The following is a 23605-nucleotide window of genomic DNA, read 5'->3' as shown; positions in this document are numbered from 1 at the left end:
AAATATTTAAATACTAAAGAAAGGGGAATAAATTTCTAAACAAAAACACCTACTGTTTAATTTATAATAATGGCTAATGCTAAAGCAATAGAAAAAAAGCATTTTACAAACATCTCTTTTGAACTGATTAGTTGAAATTTTTAAATGATTCTTAGGATCAAGGGCTAAAATTGTTCTCCAAATTTCAGTACCCTAGTACAAATAGTACTGGATTTAGAAGAGATTCACGACAGATTCCAATTCTAGGACAGACAAAAATACTGAGCAAATGCAAAAGAAAAATTCAAAGACATTGATGTTATTTCTATGAGAACCAACTTGAATAAGATCAGGGAATTTAAATTTCTAAAAACCACGAAAAAAAAACACCTATTAAACATTTAAAAACAGTAGAGCATTGATAAAGAGAAAATTAAAATCATTAGGTAGTAGTTAAGGATTTGGAATGTAAACTATTTTCTCCCGTAACTCTTTTCCACAAAAGTTTGCACAGCCCTATAATTACAACTCATAAAAAAAGATACAAGAAATTAAATTCTCAATAATACTCTTTATTTTTATCAGCAGTTTTAGTAACAAATTCATTAGTGATACCTGGATAATAAACAGATAAAAAATTTAAATTCTTTGCCATGCTTTTAAATTTAAAATCAAATTATTAAAATCCTAGCTGAATAGGTACCCAAACTTTTATTAATAAGTAGTAAATTGTTATTAATAAATTTTGCACAATCATGTACAAAAATAAAATCCAGATTTAATTTGAATTTTGATCCACCTGTAACTAAACCTTACAATGTTAGACTAAAATTTCCAAAAAAGGTAGGTAAACATTAATAAATTTCAACTATTAACTACAAATAACACTCAGATAATAGCATTTTTTCCATACAAAAATATATATACACACACAAACACTATATATATATATATATATATATATATATATATATATATATATACAGGGCTCGAAAAAACTCAAAAAATTTACCGGTCCCCAAGGACGGCTTGTCCAACAATGTACCCGTCCTCCTTTGAAACTAACCCATAGTTTCTAAATAAATAAAAATATAATTTTTTCTTATTTATTACAAACATTTATATAAATTGCACAATGAATTAGTAGTCACTAGGATTACATTCTACAGTAATGTATCACATACATTAACGGGAAAATGGCCATCCGTGCGGGCGTCGGATTCGAGAAATTCATTGCCAGCGAGGAACTTTCGACCGCCGAGAACGGGCGGTTTTTCGAGCCCTGTATATATATATATATACACACACACACATATACTATATATATACATCTACATAAAAAAACAAAACAAAATAATTAAAATTTGTAAAAACTTTATAAAAAAAAAAGGCCAGAAAACACAACAACAAAATATGATCTTGCTAGCTCACACGATAATACAGCAGCAAAATAATAGTGCTTTTCAATATTGTATTAATATAGCCAAAGCAAAATATATGAATTATATATTTAATAGAATATATAATATATGACTATAAAATTTTTGCAAATTGTATTTCAAATTTTATAATATACAAGTCATTTGAAAATAATTTTTCCTATATTGGTGAGTAGTAACAAATGAAATAAATTATGTTTCTAATATGTTTTTTTTCTTTGGACCAACTTTTTACTTTACTTGCTGATAAAATATGTGAGAGATGGTAATAATGCTCTAAAAAGTTTGACTGTGATTTGATTTCACTCAATTGTAAAAGAAAAAAAAAATACAAATTAATAATAATAATAATTAAGATATATAAACTGAATACTTATTTATATCATGTGTTTTCAATTAAAGTAGAAAAGAATATTTTGAGTAATTTTACTTTGTTATCTCCATTCGATACTTATTATAGGATATATTTTAACAGTTAAAATTGTAGCCATAAAAATACTTACCAAAATACCATAAAGGTATTTAATATCCTTTGAGGGCATAAACTGTTAAAATAATTTTATAAATAAAATGATGAATACAAAAAATCCACATAACTAATAATGCAGAAAATATTAAAAAAATTCCTTGAAATAAAAATGAATGTTATAAATGAGGTTATTTCAGTACACAAGCAACAATTTTTTTAAAAATAGTACTGTAATAAAACTATGAAACCTATTAATATGTGACTTAGTAGTTATGAACTATGGTAACCGTACATGCTACAGTAGAATTGCTGAATGCTATAGCACCTGGAAAGCTAAGCTTAAATTAAGACATAAATTTGCATAATCTGATTAACAATCATTCATAACAATTAAAGCAGCATTAATATATATATATGAGGGTTGCCACTCAAATCTGGAAAAAAATTCCCTGTGTTTTCCCTGTACATATAATACACAATATATTAAGAGGAAACTACAATTACTGTGCTCTTGTGTGAGCTATATTGGGCTAACTATATTTATTAGTTTTAATTGCTGGGAAAACAGCTGAACATACTTAAATAATGCTATAGTAAATGGAATAGTTTAGTATAGCTGAAATATCATGGTTAAATGCCCCATAGATTACGCTTTGAGTGGTCACTAGGACTAGGGCGATATAAGAAATTTTATATCGTGATGCATCGTCAGTTTTGCATCGAGATATAGCGACGTATCGCGATATAGAATTTTTGAAATTCATTTACTTGTAAGGCGCAGAAAGTCGGATTTCTATCAAAACTTCATACTCAGATTGATTTAAATCAATTTATGAATTTGATGTATATGTTTTGCTTAAGAAAGATATTAATGTTATATTTTCTAAAAATGATTGCTCAAATAACGAAAGATTTCTTAGTTGAAAAATAAATAATAAAAATATAAATAAAATTGAAATTTATCAATATATTTACCTAACAATATAGAAAGAATATTAAAAAAATGAGTTCGTTAAAAATTATTTGTATGCTTAAAACAAAGTGCTAAATAAATTAAACAAAAAAAAACACTTTTAAAACAACACTATTTTTTATCATTATTATTTCACATAAATAATAAAGTTAAATTGAATAATTACCGAATTCTGAACGAAAAAACAAAGTAAGGTTTAATTTCTTAAAAATAAAAACAAAAGAGTTATGATATTCGATTATATATTCAACTGACAATATTGGAAGAAAATTAAAAAACATGATTATACTCTTTGATAAAACGAAGTGCTAAATGATTTTTAAAAAATAAGTCGCAATCGCAAACATTACTAATTTTTTTGAATAAACAAAGTTGATTGACTTATGTCCAAATCCAAGAGGAAAAATAAGTTTTGTTATAATTTTATTTATAAAAATGAAAACAACTAAAGATTTATAAATTTAAAATGAGTAATAAAAACCCATTATATTATTATTTTATCCAAAAAGTTTTTAATAAAGTAAAAAATAGTCTAACAAATTTAATTACTTTTTAATTTAATTCTTTATGGGCACCTTAAATTAGATTTCCGTTTGTAATAAATTCAATAATGTAAAATAATACTTAAACATATAATATCAAAATTAATTTTCACATTTAAAAATAAAAAAGAAAGTTTTGTTTCGAAAAAAAAATTACCTAATTAATTAAGAAGCACTTCTTTATATATTCATTTCAATAATAGATTACGTTCACTTTACGATATATCGTTTCTTGTAGATTACGTTACGACGGCGATCACAAAGTCAGTCCCACTGAAAATAATCTACAAGAAACAGTATCAATTCGCGACAAAGAAGAAAAAAAAAAACTAAGTGGTGCGGAAACGAACATGCGAGGTCACGATATATGTTCTCAAAACTGATTCTGATTCTACCTCTCATCAATCAAGGCCGTTTCAATATAACGATACGTACATCGTCTTCCCCAGCGCGAATTGGCATCGGAACGAAGAGATCCTTTCGTGTCTTATATCGCTATATCGTGTATCGCTATATCGTTCGTCTTCTTTACTCGACGGCTTGAATCGGATTTCTGATGCATCGCCAGGAATGAAAGTCGCTGTATCGGCCTGCCGATACAGGCGTTAAATCGATATGTCACGATATATCGATTTATAGCCCAGTCCTAGTGGTCACCATTTTTTAAAAGACAAAATTAAGAAACAAAATTCCCTGTATTATCCCAGCTTGTAAAGAAAAAAAATCAAAATTCCCTGTATTATCCCAGTTTGTAAAGAAAAAAAAAAATCAAAATTCCCTTCGTTTTCCTTGTTATTTCAGGTGATTTTTAAATTCCCTATATTTTCCAGGTTTTCCCTATTCTCCCTGTGTAGTGGCAACCCTGTATATTAATTTACTTCAACCAGCAATAGCTATTGACAAAAACAAACCTGGATTTTATTACGTAATCATCAGAATTGATAGAAAATTAGTAATAATTTGAACCAAATCAGTAACTAATTACACTTCATGTAAACTTTTAGGCTGGCCCGCAGTGTCCCTGAGGCATTGCATTAGTAATATACACCATTTAAGGTTTTATTTTTGAGAGCATGAAGCTTAGGATCCATTCAAGTGGCTGGAAAATAAATACAGGGTATCTGCTAGATTTTAGATTTTTAAATTCATGACTTTCCATGACTAATTCAAAGGATTTTCATGGCTTAATGAAGTTACTATTTTCTCCAACAAAAACACAACAATAAATCTAAAAAAGCATTACAACAGCATTAATTGAAATGATAGGTATAACCGAAACTGTTATACTTCGCATCTTCATATTTAAATTTAAAAAACAGAGTAAAGAAAGAGTTGGAGTAATAAAAATTCTGAAAAAAAAAATATATACAAAAGCAAATAATCTTTTTTTCTGCAGAACCATATTCTAAAGATACTTTTCTTGTTCATTGGAAAAGAAAGATATACTCCTGATTTTCCTGTTCTCATTTTAGAATTTAAAATATTCACCAATGACTGGCTTGCTTCAGCTAGAATTTTAAATTATTAAAATAAAAAAATAGATAAATAATAACAAAAATTCTGAAATCACAGAAGTTTAAAAGATATTTCTAGAAATGATGTTTTTTCTTTCATTTTTTGAAAGAACACCATAGTTTTTAAAGAACGTGATACAAACATTTTATATTTTAATAAAATATGATTCTGAGTGGGGTTATTGTTACAAATTCAAATAGTGAGAACATCATGAAATTGGAGGGGGGGGGGGGAATCCACTTTAAAAATCAGATTTTTCGGCGACCTAAATCCATGACTTGTTTAAAAAACTAGTTAAAATCATGACTTTCCATGATTTCCCATAACTTTCCAGGTCGCGGATACCCTGCATATAACATAATAAATATATTTGACATTTATAAATTGAATTATTTACTCTATTTAGATGAAGGGCAAATTTTTCAGGACAAATATATATCATGATAATTTACAGGTTGTCATTGAGTCATTTAGGGGGACAAGATCAACATTAGAAGACAAGAAATAAACTGGTACTTTTCAATGTTAGAATTTGATACAGCATAAAACAAAATTACATACAAATTTTATATGCATATTTTTCAATAAATTTAAAGATATTATAATAATACATGAAAGTGTAAATACATACTTATTTGATATTCGCACAGGTTTTCCATCAGTAAATGCTGTTAGTTTCTTACAACGATAATTTTCATAATGCACATTATTTGTAATTTCTTTTAGATCTTGCATATGTGTTCTACATTTAAAAAAAAAGGCAAAAAAAAAACAAAAAGCATTATCAAAGCGTCAATATTTAAAATTTCATTGTATGATAAAGAATTACTAAACTAAGTTATTTTCTAAAAAAAAGGAAAATAAACAAAATATAAATGAAACCTTCCTGCTTGGGTCTTATCAATAAAAAACACAGATATTAAAATACAGTACAAAACCTTTTATCTGGATATTAGAATACTGTTATGATTTCTGGATTAGTTTTGAAATGGCCCTTTTCAAATTTCTCAAGAATTGGAAACATTTTTGCTATCCCAAGTGCATCATGCAAGAAATTTTTGTGAACCATTTTATCATGAAAACTTATGCTTTCTTGCAAAACAATTCTTTAATTGTTTTACGTTTTGATTGAAAACTCATAGTTGTAGTTGAATATACTCATAGTATTGTAAAACTAAAAGATGTAACACTATATTTTCTTAAAATTTTTTAAGGTATAGTCTTAAAAAATAATAATTTTAGGTAATGTGTTTTGTTACAGTGATTTATTTAAAAGATGTTACTATGTGGTATAAAAATATGTCTTATAGATGATTAACAATTGTTATCTTTCACTGATCTAGAAACACATATCTGGTATGGAGGAAGAAACGTATATTTGGAATGATATTAGTGTTAAAATTTCAGTTGGTTTTGGTTCCCCACAGTTCTTGGTCAAAAATGAAATTAACATAGAGATCTGAATTTTCAAGCAGGAGTTTAATGAATTTCAAATTAAACAAATTATAATTTGAAGATATGAAAGTAAATTCAGAAATCAGAAATGCAAAAAAAGTAGAACTCATTTCTAACATATTATATTCTTTTTACAATAATTTTGTACTAAAACATCAGTATATTGAAAAGAAAACCATGTGAAAAGTTGTAGTAATATCTGCAAAAAAAAAAGTGCACCAAGAAATAATTAATCTAATCAATGCTAATTTCCGTTTAATAACATAATAGTAAAAATATCAGGATTATATAGACTAGATTTTATTTTATTTTAGAGAAAAATTTTATAATATCGCAAATTTTTTTCAGAATAAAAAATTTTGGATTTTTATTAAAATTAACTAATAAATTTCACCAGGACGGCCTGAACTTTTCCCAAACCTCATTACTGCGATTAGACATATTTTGCACCCCTGCTTTTTCATGCCATCTAGTACATGCCACTTTTCTTTTTCCCTTTGGTATGAGAAAAGTTATTTTTTTTAAAAACTGGGTTATCATTGCCATAATATCATTGCTCGCACTGAGAAGGAAAGAATATGTTTAACTAAAATTTCAAAACATTTTAAATAAATGAAGGCGTTTATTCATTTTTCTTCCACATCTTAAATATGTTTTACAGTAAGTACATAATTTATTATTTGTAAAACATATTAAATATGTTTTACAGTAAGTACATAATTTTTTCAATTAAATTTCTAATACTTAGTGTAAATTTATTAGTTTTCAAATCTATTGCTTCTTTATTACTTACATAAATTTTAAAGCTAAAATTTTATATTTTTTGCTGTTCTGCATTTGCTCTAAGAGATACAATCCATCAAGATTCTATTGTACTTAATAAATTCAAGATAATTTCAATAGTAAATTCAAAGCTAGCATTGATTATTTTCTTTTATTTTCTTAGAGGTGTTTTTCGAAAGGCTCTATAGTAACAGGAAATAAGACCTTTTAGCATATTTTAATAACCATTGTTAGTTTAAGTTTTACTCATCTTTGTCCAGCTCTTCTCATTCTTTGTTTTGCTTTTCAATGTTTGAAAAGTTACTCATACTTTTTTTAAAAATTTTATTATTCAAAAGAGCTGCTAAAATAATTCCTAATAAAACACTGACAAAAAATATTTTTATTCTTAAAAACATAAAAAAGAGAAATAAGACTTCTTAAAACTGGGAGAAAATATTGTTTAAAAAAATTCCTTGTTGGTGTACATATTACAATTATTTATAATAAGTCATTTGTATCGATGCAGAACAAAACATAAATATCATCTCACCTAATAAGCATATCCCTAAGAGCAAGAAAGTCACAATGCTCCATGTTTTCAACTGTAATGAAACAAGTATAACATCATGAAAAACAAAATTTTTTTCATTAAACTATTAAGAAGTCATCTTTCAAGTTATTTTCAATTGCATTCAAACAAGAGAGCAAACCTATGACATTTTAAGTAGTATTTAAAATTGTTTCTTTGAAGAGAAAGATATCATTTAGTATAACAAAGATAAAAAAAAATAATGAAAAATATTTAACAAAGGAAAATATACATACCTAAAGAGCTACACCATATTTAGTTTAGAAAAAAAAAAGAATTCTAAAATTATAAATTAGAGAAAAATAAATAATAGTTTCAAAATCACCTCCACATTAGTAATTGTATGAAAAATAATTGTTTTTCCAATAAAATAAAATGCAAGGCAAGTGAATTTTTCTTCAATTTACCGACACATATAAATAAGGCTCTATAAAAAACACCACAAGGGTGCGATAATTATTTAAGATTAAGTAGAGAAGTTTTGGATAATTTAGAAAACTTTTGAGGAATAATTGGATTTGAAAGGAAAAAAAAGACACTTTTTATTATCTTATTTGCCTTAATTAAAAATTTTCAATAATTGCAGCAAAGATTTTAACTAATTTACTTAATATCCATACTTAACATCACAATGATTATTAAAGTGAAGTGAAATTATTCTAGAAGATGAACTATTTTGCAAACTTTGTTTATTAAAAATTTGTTTGAAACAGGACACAGCAATTTCACAATTAGGCAGACATAACTTTGTTTAGTTTGTAAGTTCCTGAAATATCACTGAGACTACCTCTGAATTTCAGAAATCGATTAAATCCAAGTTAGAATATTCTTGAACACTTTTTTTTTGTAAGTAGCATTCTCTAGTTGCAGCTTTCATAAAGTATAATACTGGTTGATAAAATTGCACTAGAGTTATCTTTTTTTAGATATGTATAATTCTGAACATTAGTAAGCATTCAATTTTGCTGTTTTGGGTAAAACTTCTTAGAAGAACAAATTGCAAAAATCTTTCTGCAAGTATAATGTCTCTGAATTAAACTGTCGTTTAGGCAGCAGATCAAAAATCTTTCTATAAACTTTCTGAGTGGATACACCACGTATTTATAAGAAGTGGGAAAAAAACTATTAAGTTTATCCAGTTAATGCTTTGATATTTGCTGCAATTTGATAGTGTGCTAAAAAATAAATATGTTCAACGATTATATCAGCAAACGAAAATTGTGCAGTTTCCCACATTTTTAACAATTTATGAAGCCTTAAGTATTTTGCATTGAAATCCCATATCTTAATTTGTTTATATAAAACAGTTTTATTCTTTTCCAATTATAAAACAAAATTTGATTAGAAATATTTGTATTTTTGATGTTGGAGGAAAAGAATTAGTACCACATGATTACAAGTAAGCCATATTATTTTTAAATATTATAATCAAAGACACTCTAATCTTTCAACATTACAGCATTTCATCACTTAAATTTGGCCTCCAATAAGATATTTTCTAGCATTCAAGATCTGTAATTCAAAAAAAGTTATGCATCATTGCAGTTTAAGTATTCTTTAGAACAAAATAACTTAAGTAATAATATATTTTGGAAAGAAAAAATAAATCATATGACAATTCTTAAAGCACTTTTTTTTGACAAATTTAGAATATAAACAGCATGCATAATTCTGTTAGAATTTCTAAATCCACTGTATTTGAATGATGCATTGATTGAATAACTGACGGAGCAAAAATTAATAAACAAGCAGGAAATTTATTTCTATAACATCCAGTATTCATTAAATGAATTCTTGATGGTATTTAGAACAAAGTACTCACCCTCCGCAACACCCCAAGGATACCGTCTCCCCCTTAATCTTTTTCCATTTACTTCAATCACTGTATTACTTCCTACAACAGCAAATGGTACACGATCCTTCGAAGAGAAGAGAATGTTTTAGAACAACTAATTGAGTTGAAGTTTAACTGAATACAAATATACAATACTTACTCTTAACCGCCTGAGTAGTTTATTTTCTTCTTCATCATCACAGTCAGGAAATTCATATATGTTAATTTTGTTTCGCGTAATTTCTCCCAGAATCTTTAAAGAAAAAATTAAAATTTAGTAATATGATTAAAAAGCAACAAAAATTATTGCAAAGTAAGAAAATTTGGAAATTTTTAAACAATTTTTTTTTTTTTTTTTGCAAACATAATTGCTACATTTTTTTGAAAAGAATAATAAGCATACAAAAGACAAATTTATTTAATATCAATTCTCTTTCATTTCATCACATAGTATTTTTTATAACACACAAACTTGTAAATAGTTTTATCAAAAATAAAGTGGATTAATGTATGCAATTTTACGGTCAACAAAAAGTAATTAAATAAATTCAGTAAGTTAAATGACTTTTTAAGTGTGTACTGGTGCATTCTTGCTCAGTTTGAAACATTCATATTTAGTCCTCAAATTTAGTTTTCTAAAAATTCTGAGGGTGTATAGCATACAGTCTAAGCTCTTTACTACAATTTAGCAATTGTACTAAACACAAACTTCACTACATTACAAAAGGACTCTTCCAATAAAATCTCCAATACAAAACATCCCATTTATTATTCCATAAAAGTTATTTAAACTTCCATTAAAAATTCCACACTTCCATTCCTTTCAATATGGCAGCCAAAATTTAGTTGTATTTTTTATTATCTTGAAAATCACTTTGAAAACAAGTGCCAAGTGTGAAAATTCACCAAATTATTATCAATGGTAGTGAAGCTTAATTGTGGCAACAAGTACCTGATGTACTAATATAAGAATTAATATTAAGTTTTTTTTTTTTTTTTTTTTTTTTGGAAACCTAAAAAGAGAATAGAACTTAAATTGTTCATGTTTTTGCAGGAACAACATAATAATTAAGCATGTCAAGATTTCTTATATAATTTTATTTACTATTATTTTCTTTGTCCTTTCTAATTTTTACTTGGAGTTTAAAAACAGCACATATAGAAAAATTTTTTTTATAGTCAATAAACAGAAATAAAATGCAAAACTATATTACACTAATACATAACTAGACATAACTTAGACATACATAACTTTATATAGGGAGGAATAATTACTACTTATACGGTGAAACCTTACATTACGAACACTCCTACAAAATGGTTGCCTATAATTATGGAGTTTCTTTTCAATTTCCCATGAATCCTCTAAGAATAAATCATTATATATTCTCTTTGGAAAGCAGACACTCCTATAAGGGGCAAGCACGTACAGTCATTTATGCACAGAAACATCATTTTCAATCTTTTAAAAATATACTCTCCTTCAAAAAGGACTATCTCCAAAAGCACTTTTCAAAATTTGAGAAAAGTTTTTTATTATTTTAATTTCTAAAAAAGAAAAAGTATATCTCCATTATTTTTCAAAGCATGTTAATTGTTTGCTTTATCCACAACCGAAAATATTGTGAAGCTATTTCACTACTAAAGAATCGCTCATTCTTATGTCACCTTCTTTTATCTTTGCGAAAGAAAATAGAGAAAATGATATTGATCATGTGAAATATTTTGGAAGATGGTAATTTTTTACCGTTTCCCCCACACAAATTAAAAGGAAGCTTTAAATAATCGATTCTCCACTTAAAATTCCTTTTTGCTTTTAATAAATTTACCACTGTTTTTTAACAAAGCTGGGTTAAAACAAAAAGATAACATAAATCTAGTCAAGGAGGTGTTCATAAAGCATTTATTCAGACTCTTAAGAAATTGTGAATACAACTCCAAAGCCAGGGTTCACCAGCACAAATTTTTTAAAGAAAAAAGCCAGTCGACATACATGCATACATATATATCCTAACTACAATAATAAGATATAGAAATACTACTAAAAAATATTGCTTGATTTTTATCAAATAGATAACTGAAAGAAATGGACCTGTGAATAACTATTTCAGTCATTTTTCTGCCTTCTAAATGTATAATGAATTGCATATTGATTAGGCGAGTAAAAAAACTCTTTGTAAAACTTAAGGCATAATACACTATGCAATTAGTTTTTAATTTTAAATAAACGCATAATTTGTTTAAAAGACAATGAACAGAACTTCATATTCATAGATTGAAATGCCATGCGATTTGTATTTTAAAATGTATGAATCCTTTATATGTATTACAATGTACAAAAAATAAACTTTTATCTTTCTTGCACTTTTTGCTTCTGAAATGTGTGAAATAGGTAACAATTTTTAGTTTTCTTAGCTTTCCAAATATGTAATTTAAGATTTAATGAAAAAGTGAAAATTCTCATTAAATTTAATTAATAATTATAAATGAATGAACACATCATGAACAACCAATGTCAACATGCATTCACATCCCATCAATAAATAATTTTACTATTTATGTTAATAATTTACAATTAATGTTCACCCTATAACTTAATCTTTCTTTTATAATTAACTAAACTTTGAACTAATAAAATATTAGCCTACAAAAAAAAAAAAAAAAAAAAAAAGATTCCCAAATATTAAATAAAATATATTTTTGGCATTTTGTAATATATAAACTAAATTTTAAATATCAAAATGTGTTAGAAATCATGTTTTTTTTTTTTTATTTTTTTTTTATCATTCCGCCTTTAGAAAATTTCAAACTTAAAGCTTTTTTTTTTTTTGGATTGTCATGTCCAAAATTGAACTTATTTAGCATTCATATTAAAAACATGCTTTTATTTTGTTGTTTATGTTACTATTTTCATCTCATTGCTGTGTGTAATGATATTTCAACAAATAATAAAGAATATACTTACAAACATTTATACAATTTAGAAAGGTCAACTAATCAAAAAGAATGTTTTTGAGAAGATATGTATAGAAAATTGTAGTGGGGTCCATAATTGGTTAGACTTAGTGAGAATGTAAATTAAGTAATCTGTTTACACAAACATTGACAATGTAAATTTATATTAACAAATTCTGCATTGATTAAATTGTATTAGGTCCAATATTGATTTATCACAACATTTTCATTATCAAATAGTATAAAAATAACAGCGTCCATAATATTTTAATAAAAACTAATGGGGTTTCCACTTCCCCATTGATGTTAATGAAAAAGCTTTGCTGTGTGAGGGTTAAATCGGAAAACCAGGCAGGGTTACCCTCATATCTGTAAAAAAATCTTACTGAGCTCCTGTGTGCTATATGAGGATAATGATGGTTTCAGTTGCTTGAAAAACTTCAAAAAATAAGGAGCAGCTCAACATAAAATAAATAATGCTATCATAAATTAAATAATTTAATTTAGCTTAGCTATCATCTTTAAATATCCCATAAATTGAGATTTGATTGCTCTGCATTTTGTAAAAGATGAAATTCCCAGTTTTTAAGTAATAATTCAAAATTCCCAGCATTTTCCCTGTTATTTTAGATGATTTAAATTCCATGTATTTTCCAGGTTTTTCCGTATGGAGTGGCAACACTGCCTGGGATAATTCAGTAGAGTTATAATTCAATTGGAAATATAAATATGGCATTGAAAAAAAGGAATGGGAATAAATGCTTACAGATTTTTTAAATGTGGCACACTCTTCTGGAGTCATTGTGTCAGCTTTAGCAATAACAGGAACAATGTTCACTTTGTCATGTAATCTCTTCATAAATTCAACATCTAAAGGTTTCAAGCTGTTAGAGGAAAAATCAAAAGTATTACGTTATGATTGCATCGAAGCAAATAACTAAAATATGCTTTTAACAGATGCAAACAAAAATTATGCAATTATGCACAGAAAATTGTATTAATGGTAACATTGCAGTAAGATGGAATAGATTTTGTATAGGTTTGTAAAACATCAACATTTTGTTTAATCAATTCTAAGGTGGGTAGTTAAATACATTTATTAAGATCCTTTTCTCATAGACAGCTAATCTTCACATTCCTCTTATAATGCTTTAAGGTAAGATGAGATAAAGTGATTCTTCGTGTTGGGCATAAGTTCCTTCACTTGGAAGCAAGTTAAAACAAGTGAAGAAATCATTGATTGTTATTCAAATCAATCTCTTAAAATGAATAACATTTTATAATGCTTTACAATCAGATGAGATAAAGTGATTCTTCATGTTAGGCATAAGTTCCTTCATTTCAACTTGGAAGCAGGATAAAACAGAGGTGTAGCAATCATTGATTGTTATTCAAATCAATCTCTTAAAATGATTAACATTAGCAAACATCACAAAATAAGAATAACATTTTATAATGCTTTAAAAATATAAGAAAAAGTGGGTGATAATTAGATAAAGTGGTCCCCCTTATTAAGCATAAGTATCTTCACTTGGAAGCAAGATAAAACAGAAGTGAAGCAATCATAGATTGCTATTCAAATTAATCTCTCATACTTTACATACCATTACAGATTCTACTTGGAGTTAAAATGATAAAGCCTTAAACCAGTACGTTAGATAGATTGTAGAAGATGAAATTTCAGAAGTGAACTATTTTAAACCAAGTACACATGCAATTTTGAATAAAACCTGGAAGATAAGAGAACTCTGATCAGGCAGTGGGACCGACTAGCCTTCATGGAAACTCTTTGATTGGGCTAATCTGCATTTGCATTCCATGGAGAAGAAAATCACAAAAACCTTCCACTGTTAACCTGAGAGTAAGGGAATTCTAATCCGCGATCTATTGAGGATATTTCTTGTCACACCAGCACTGTGGTCTGTGAGAGCCGGGAGCAGAATTTATAGCCATTTCTGTGATTCAAACCTGGGTCAACTCATTTAGAGACAAGAACTTTACCCCTTGAGCCACTACAGATTATGCATTTAAATTTTTTAAAAATTTAACTTTATTGCAAGTGAAATACAGATCTCTGAAGCAGAAAAGCTTTTAAAACACTTATATATTAAAAGATATTGCTTTTTGAGAGACATAACATGAAAGACACAAACCCTTTTTACAATAAATCTATTCTTTTACAATAAATCTCATATTTTTAAAATACATTTACTGCTGTAAAGGGTCGAAATAAAAACTATTATCATCTGTATCAAAAACAAATTATGCTTTCAAGTTTCAATGCTTAATGGTTAGGAAGCTTAAGATACTAGACAAATTCCTCATTTTCATTCGTCTCATCAAAATAAATTTCTCCGATTACCAATATTTGCATAATGCTATTTCTTATTCTAAGACTGATTCCTTTTTAAAATTGTGATTATGCAGTAATAGTAATGACTAGTGTATACACAATCAAATTCAGGTATTCAATTCTGAAGAAATTCTTAAAAACAGTTAATTAATAGGAAGAAAAAAAAATTAAATACTTAAAAAATTAGTAGATTTTAAGAAATTCAATATTATGCAATTCATTGTTCATTATACAATAAGTACAATATTCTATACATAGGGATTTTTTAAAATCTTTTAAAAAATATAAAAACTACAATAATTGCAGATTTAAATGAAGTAAAACATTTTTCCTTTCAATAGCAAGGTTGTCAAGTAGGGCTAAACATTTTTATATTGGAGACCAAACTCATCCCTGCGGATGATGTTTTTATATAAAATAATTTTTTTCTTCTTTTTATTTTTTTAAACTTTTTTTTTAAAAAGATCTGATTTGTAAATAGCTTCTTGATGTCTCTATACATAATAGAACTAATTTTCTAGCCAACATTGACATTATTATTTTTTATTCACTAAATCAATCTTGGAAATTAGTCACATCATCATGCACAGTACATAACTAATTTCAGTTAAGTTTAGTTTACTCACCCATGACCAGATGGAGCTATAAAATATAGACAACAGTGTATTCTACTATCTGGTGCAAAACTCCTATGAACTCTAGATTCACCATTTAGATAGTCTTCAAATTTATTTTCAATAAAGTCTATAATAGGCTGCCAACTGCAACAAACAGATACAAATCAATCAAAGAGAAATTTTTTAAAAAACATTAAAAGTATGCCTATTTTACATCAGCAACATATTTTTCTGACTTTTTCATTAAAAAAAAAAAAAAAAAAAACTTTCCAATAGCTCACTTTTGATTTTCTTTTTTAAAATAGTATTAAAAGATAAAAAATATGTACACTCTAAGCTCTTTAATACGACTCTCATTACAACAACAATTCTAATATAATAACAATATAACATATGACACATAAAATTCCATTTATTATTCCATAGAAGCCATAACTCACATTTATCATCCCATTTGAGATTCAAATGCAACACTCATTATGACGTTAAAACTAAACTGTTCATTGCAATATAACATCCAAAGTTTGAAAGGAATTATTTAATTATTTTTGATTATTTAATTATTTTTGAATGACTCCCTAAATTTTTAACCTAGGTAGTTGTGATTTATGGATAAAAGTTTGTGATATAAGGACTACTTCAAACTGATATTATTTATCTAAGTCCTGTATGCATTCCACACAATACATTCAAATTCAGTAAAAACTTCGTTTCAAAAGACACAAAGTTTTATAAGTCATACTTTCCTTGTTCGAAAATTTAGTTCACTCATTTTGTAAGATGCTAGTCCCTTTAGTTACTTGTTTTCCAAATCAAATATGTGGTCTTTGTAGTTATATTCCCATATTGATATTGACTTATCATTTTCAATGTATTTTTCACCTACAATGTATTACTTTTCTGCTCTGTTTTCTGTTAGAGGGTACTTTTATGCATATATTTTAATTATAAAAAACAAGTTTTATCATCATTATTAATTCTTCTGTAACTCACTTAATTTTTATTAAGGTAAAGCATTGCTTTGTTAAAATTAGTCTAATGTTTTAGCTATGAGTAAATCATTATGGTATTTTTGTGAACTCTTAATAAAATGACCTCATGTAGAATGGCCATTATCATAAGCTGGACAAGAGTTATCGAGCATCAACTACACTTATATTTAGTACAAAATATCAGTAATTGATTTATGCTAGTTTTTTTATTGTTATTTCTTATCTTTTAAATAACTTACGATCATATCCTTTTTATAAATTATTCCATCTTACTTTATAAATTAAAAATTTTTTCACAAAAAGAAATAAGTATTTAGGAGGTTATATGAAAGAAAATCAGGAAGTTTATAGATAAGTAAAGAAACTTTTACTATAATGATGACAGATTATACCTAATAAAGAATTGACAAAGAGTAATATTTCAAAAACAAAATAAAAACACACTCAGCTTGCATATATATTTAAAAATCTTTTTTAATGTGAAAAAATTAGAAGATAGATTTATTGATCATTTTCTATTTTATATTATATAATTTATGATAAAAATTTTTTTGAAGTAGTTAAAAGTAATTGATACTGCTTACCCAAAACTGAAATATTATATGAAGTTGCAAAAAGAATTTATTGCACGAAAGAGTGAAAAATTTTTTTTAAATAATTCAGTTTTAAATTTTTTCAACCTTCCCTATAGAAATAAAATTTTGATGATTTTTCTAGATTATACAGGTGAGTAAATGACCTGATAAAAAAAAAACAAATGAATTTAATAGGGAGAATGACAAATATTTGACAAAAATAATAAAAGAACAGCAAAATAAAAGGCACATTTATGGTCCACTATTTTCAACAAGGTAAAGAACAACACTTAATGCAGATTATTTGAATTTCTAGAATTTTTACATATTTTATTTTGGTTAAGAAAAACTATTTAAGAGAAACATACCAAAAAAATTGTTTCAGATATTTTTTACGAGTAATAAACTACAGCTATAATATATTTTCACAAAAAATGGCAATATCAAACCATCTCAAAAAGTTTTACTTTAGCAGGCATGAGTTACTTATTCGCGAGATTTTTCGCGATTTTCTAAACTTAAAAATTCTTAATAGTTTGCTTTATAATCCGGTGTATAAGAAAACCCCTATTTTTTGATTAATATAAATAGCAAATTTCTGCTATATCGGGTGCACAAGTCGACTGCTATCGATAAGTCTATTATTATTCCTATAGATTCTTCCTTCCGTAATATCCAATTTTTTTTAATTATTATCACGAAACAGTGTTAAATGCAATACAATGCATATTTGAGTAATCACAAAATGGGGAATAAAATTTAATTTATAGATTTATGGAATGCAAAAGATTTGAGTCTTAGCGGGAATGGCAGAAAATGCAGAAACTATTGAACTATTTTAATTAATTCAAAACAAGAGTCATTTTACTGTTGGGAAGAAGTAAATGAGAAATGAATGTTAGAGAGGTGGAAAAATGTATATATTTTACCGTTTTTGAGGAAATGAAATAAGGTTAAGGTTAATTTTTGATAACTTCTAAAACTGGAGCAGCAATATAAGGATAGCATTTAATGTTATTTTAGATTCTGACTATCTTTTAAATATATTTCCGTTTAAATAAAACTGTTCATTTTTTAAATCCTTCCTATTTCTTAATAAAATTTTTTTTTACAGTCTCGTGCTTTTTAAAGTCCCAATTGTAATCATCCAGAAAAAAAAAAGGGATCACAGTAGAAGATAAGTTATTTGAATAATTTAATTCTGTTTTATCGGTTTTTATACTATTTGAAGAGAATTTTTTTAATCGAAATTCAGGGAGGGGGGATTTAATCCATTCAATGTCAGTCGAGTGCAGGTAGTCAGACTAAATTTATCATTGAAAAGTGGTAACCATTAAACATAAATTTTCGTATTTAAGTAACCATTTTAATTTTCAAATTTTACAGTGAGTTATTTTTAATAAACAGTATTTTATTGTCATGGGAACACATATTTTCTGAAAAATTAGTTGACAGATAAATATGCATCTAGATACCACTTAATCTACTTTATTGACACAAGCTGTAGGAAAGAGTTTGTCACACAATATCACAGGATCCAGCAACGAACGTATTAATCTGTATTTTTTTTTATGCTTATAGAATCTTTCTGGTTCTCCATTATCTAGATTTAATATAATTCTAATTTAAGATCATATTGATGTAATTTTCAGGGGAATATATATATTTTTTCCAGTAGAAAAAAAAAACGTCTCAATACTTTCACTGAAACACAATTTGTTTTGCCAAATTTATAATTTTATCGAATTTGGTGAGATGGCGAATGCATAGCGTGGGCCCTGAGACATTAAATACAGTCAAAATTTCAAATTTGAAGGGGCGGATTGAAAGATCTCTAGAGATTGAAATTTCCGCTTACCAAATATCACATGTTATTAATAGCAGAATAATGAAAAATTAATGAACAGGAAAATAATAAAAATAGGTTAAAAAATACTCCATTTTTCATTTCAATAAATAATAAGTTCTAGAAAATATTATTAAAAAAATTCCATTATTAATTATTTAAGCTGTCATTAATTAATTAGCTTAAGAGAAGAGTATGATCAATGACACAATAGGTTTAAATGCATCAATTGGATTTTTTCAAAATAAATTCTTGAGAGGAAGAAGTTATAAAAATTTGTTAAAACAAGGCTACATGGAAAATTTGTAGAGAGTATTTTTCAAAGAGTAACAGAAAAATAAGTGATGTTTGATCGCATTATAATTAAAGTAATAAAAAAAATTGGAAGAGAAGAAATGAGGTAGAGGAAGGGAATAAGGAATTATTGAGTGAAAACATAAGACAGATGACTTCAGAGTAGAATTTTTAGGGGTGTTTACCAGTAAATCGTAGTACCAGGGAGTAAATAGTAAGAAATGAAAAAAACATTAAGCGTGTCTATTTTGTTCCTTTTTTAAAAGTAATTCTTTTTTCTAAATTAAAAAAACTTTTTTTTAGCACAAATTGTATATTTTTGCTAAATTAAAATAAGTATCAACTAATATGATTAATGTGGATAACAGATACTGCCCCAAGAAAGTGTGCGATAATGAGAGAAAGCCTTGTTTAAAGTTTTCACACAATTTACAATTTCAAGTAAAAGTATTACCATTCTGAATTATCAACATTGTCACCAAAACCAGGTGTATCAACAACAGTTAGATGCAAATTTACACCATTTTCTTTCAACAGTACTTTAGCTACTTCTACCTAAAATAAAAATGTCTTTTTAGAAAGAAACACATTAAATTTAAACACAGAAAATAACTATCTTTTAAAACTTCTTTCAAAAAAATTTTTTTTTTAACACTTGCGGTTGTAATGCTGTAGTAAGGTTTTTTCTTTTAGGACTGCATATTTACAAATAAAATTGTGCAACATTTGTTTTGAAAAAGTCTTTATGACAGTACTTAAAGAAACTCATATATTTCAAGAAGTTAAAAAAGTTTTTTTTAACATGCAATTAAAAGAAACGTTACTTTTACTATATCATTAAAATTTTCAATACTTTTTGATGGAACTCAGTATTTAATGCATCACATATATATCAATGGCATACAAAAAACTAAGTACCTAACATCAAAAATAAAAAAGCTCAATTTTAATGTCCATTATCACTTTTTTAAAATTTGATTAAAGGATTTGATTTGTGTTATAATATACCTTACTAATATTTAATTCATACTACAGTGATGGCAAGAGTTTGTCAATATGCATGTAGATGCATATTTCACACATGTCTAATAGCAGAATATTTATAAATCTCTTAACACAGTGAGGCAGAGATTATTATTGTAAAAATTCAGCTTTATCTAGGTGCGTAGCCAAATCTTTCAACAAAAAATAAGCACCTTTTAAGTACTTTTCAAGCACTCAAAAGATATTTAAAACGATTGGCGCTTTCACGCTATGGACCGACAGTAAGCCAAAACAGTTTGTGGTTGAATCAATTGTGAAAACGGTGAATAGAATAATGTAAAAAGCACGCTTTTGGCGAACGTGGCGAAAATTGACATGATAAAGAAAAAAAATCTAATTTTTGAAAAGGGAAAATTAAGCACTTTTTAAAAAACCTAATGAAAAAAGCACCTTTCAGGGCTTTTATAAAACGAAAATAGGCACCTTTAAGCACTTTTTAACAATGCTACACTCCATGTTTATATAACAAACATGTAGCAAAATGTGCGAACATAATATGCATATAAACTTCATTTTAAATTCAAGTTGAATTTTAGACAATGCAACCATGGGTGCCACCCAAAAAAAATTTCAAGACTGAAACTTATTTTTTGACCCATTAACTTGATATGCCATTAACACTTCCTCATTAATGTTTTGTCCAAGGTAATTTTTTAAAAAATAATTTAACTTTGCCTAGCATCTCCAGATATCCAGAATAAATACTAACTCAAGCAGAATTAGATTTTACAATACAAATTTTGTTTACACAAAGTCAGTCAATTCCGCTCTTTGATTGTAGAGAGACATCAGTAATTAATCATTTTGCATTCATTAGGAAAAACAACAATGTTATGAAAAAAATGTAACCTTTTCTTTTTAAATGCAGGGATGAGATTAGCCAAAAAGCAAAAAAGCTGAATTTCCACGATAGTAAATTTTACGCAAGCGCAACCCTTTAATAATAACAGTTTAAGGTAATAAATAATGTGTTGACATACAATTGTGTACTAATCTATGAATATGAATAACAATTATGGGTTTTGAAATCACATGAATATGAAAGTAGATATATGATATCACAATATCGTATTCAAATATTAATTCAATCAAATATTAATTCATTAAATAAATTAAATAATTTTAGTTTTATATGATTGTAAATTGTAATTATTTAATCAAAAATAACATATTTTAAAGATAACATCAGTGATAATTTCTAACTTATAGCTGTATATGAACAAAAAAATAGTCATCAGCGATAAAACTTTGGGTTGTCGTCAGCATAATATTAATAAGTTTGGGTTGTCATCAGCATAATATTAATAAGTCTGGGTTGTCATCAGCATAAAATTAATAAGTTTGGGTTGTCATCAGCATAAAATTATTTTCGGGTTGTCATCAGCATAATACTAAAAGTTTGGGTTGTCATCAGCATAAAATTAAGTTTGGGTTGTCATCAGCATAAAATTATTTTTGGGTTGTCATCAGCATAATACTAAAAGTTTGGGTTGTCATCAGCATAAAATTAAGTTTGGGCTGTGATCAGCATAAAAATTATTTTTGGGTTGTCATCAGCATAATATTAATAAGTTTGGGTTGTCATCAGCATAAAATTAATAAGTTTGGGTTGTCATCAGCATAATATTAATAAGTTTGGGTTGTCATCAGCATAATATTAATAAGTTTGGGTTGTCATCAGCATAAAATTAATAAGTTTGGGTTGTCATCAGCATAATATTAATAAGTTTGGGCTGTCATCAGCATAAAATTAATAAGTTTGGGTTGTCATCAGCATAAAATTATTTTTGGGTTGTCATCAGCATAATACTAAAAGTTTGGGTTGTCATCAGCATAAAATTAAGTTTGGGCTGTCATCAGCATAAAAAAGTTTTTTTGGGTTGTCATCAGCATAATATTAATAAGTCTGGGTTGTCATCAGCATAATATTAATAAGTCTGGGTGTTATAAAATTAATAAGTTTGGGTTGTCATCAGCATAATATTAATAAGTCTGGGTTGTCATCAGCATAATATTAAAAGTTTGGGTTGTCATCAGCATAATATTAAAAGTTTGGGTTGTCATCAGCATAATATTAATAAGTTTGGGTTGTCATTAGCATAAAATTAATAAGTTTGGGTTGTCATCAGCATAAAATTATTTTTGGGTTGTCATCAGGAATGTCTAATGGAATTGTTTTTTTAAATTTTATTATGTAAAATTTAAGCAAAAAGATAAAGGTCTTAATAACTTAAAAAGAATCTTAATAACTGTTTTACAATTATTATTGTGTACAATAATTAAATATAATCTATTATACTAATCTATTATATAATCTATTATACTAATCTATTATTACTACTAAAACGATTACATTGATGCTTAACATTTAGTGAAAAAAAAAATTACCAATTGAAAAAATAAAGCTGGAAATTATATTTTTCCTCAGTTCACATAAGAGACAATTATTACTTGAAAAACTACCTAGTTTAGCAAATTAAAACTACTGAGAATATACATTAACTAGCTGCCCTTACTGTGGGAGCAACAATGGCCAATCTAATATGGTGTCCCTGAAAGAGTGGCCAACAAATCTGCCCTTCAGGTGCTTGTATGACCTATGTCATTATCCAGGTGGGCATTGGAAAAAAAAATATTTCCTTTTATTTATTGCTAAGAATGTTTTTATGCTATTTTTTACTCAATTTTCGAATAATTTTTTTTAAATTAAAAATAACGATTTTACTTTTTTTTAAATTTAAAATATTAGGAAATTTTAATAATAATTATTTATTCTGTTTAATTTAAATACCTATGAAAGAAAAAGGATAAATTATAAAATAATTAACATTTGTGATAAAGTACATAGCATTTTAGAACAAAATAAGGATGTTTTACATACAATAAATTAAAATGCATGGCTGTTAGCATCACCCGAGAAATACAACGTGGAGGTCGCCATGCTGCATTTCTAATCGGGGTGTTTTGATTTTGTCAGTTCCCCTTGCCTACTGCCAATAGAACTTTCAATTAAATTTTTTTCCAAAAAACATTTTTTTCTGCAAAGCTCTAAGAAATTAACACTAAGCATTTAGAATTTCTTTGAAAACACAATTATAGATTTGGCATCTTGGAGCAATTACTGAAAGGCTGTCAAATGACTTAACTCTTGACAGGCCAACATAAAGTTGTCCATGACTAAAAACTTGACTACATCTTTAACAGTTATTATTGCACTTGATCTCTGCAATCTACGCCTTCCATAACATTCCTCAATACTTTCTTTCTATACAAAAATTGCTATTTTAGTTTGAAAAATTACATGACAATCAGCAACTGTTTAGATAATTGTTTCGTATTTGATAAGAATTTTGCATTTTATAGCATAAA

At 26.7% G+C, this 23605-nt stretch overlaps 1 protein-coding gene across 2 annotated transcripts in view; it reads right to left on the bottom strand.

Moving 5' to 3' along the window:
* LOC107439592 (septin-7) overlaps nt 1-23605 on the bottom strand; it is a 74527-nt gene that overhangs the window by 5117 nt on the left and 45805 nt on the right. The window contains exons 5-12 of one of the 2 annotated variants that reach the window (XM_043049945.3): nt 19647-19747; nt 15495-15629; nt 13282-13399; nt 9721-9813; nt 9549-9645; nt 7688-7739; nt 5549-5659; nt 1922-1963 (exon numbers count right to left, since the gene is read on the bottom strand). In XM_043049945.3, coding sequence (XP_042905879.2) covers nt 1922-1963; nt 5549-5659; nt 7688-7739; nt 9549-9645; nt 9721-9813; nt 13282-13399; nt 15495-15629; nt 19647-19747 — 749 coding nt within the window. The remainder of the gene's footprint in view (nt 1-1921; nt 1964-5548; nt 5660-7687; nt 7740-9548; nt 9646-9720; nt 9814-13281; nt 13400-15494; nt 15630-19646; nt 19748-23605) is intronic. The other variant, XM_016052241.4, reaches the window with a different exon arrangement.

The sequence above is a fragment of the Parasteatoda tepidariorum genome, chromosome 1, assembly GCF_982258835.1.
Source record: "Parasteatoda tepidariorum strain Cologne lab strain chromosome 1, Ptep-v5.0, whole genome shotgun sequence".
In the NCBI taxonomy this organism is placed as follows: Eukaryota; Metazoa; Arthropoda; class Arachnida; order Araneae; family Theridiidae; genus Parasteatoda; species Parasteatoda tepidariorum.
Note: the sequence above shows the minus strand (reverse complement) of the source record. Positions and strands in the feature narration are given on the sequence as shown.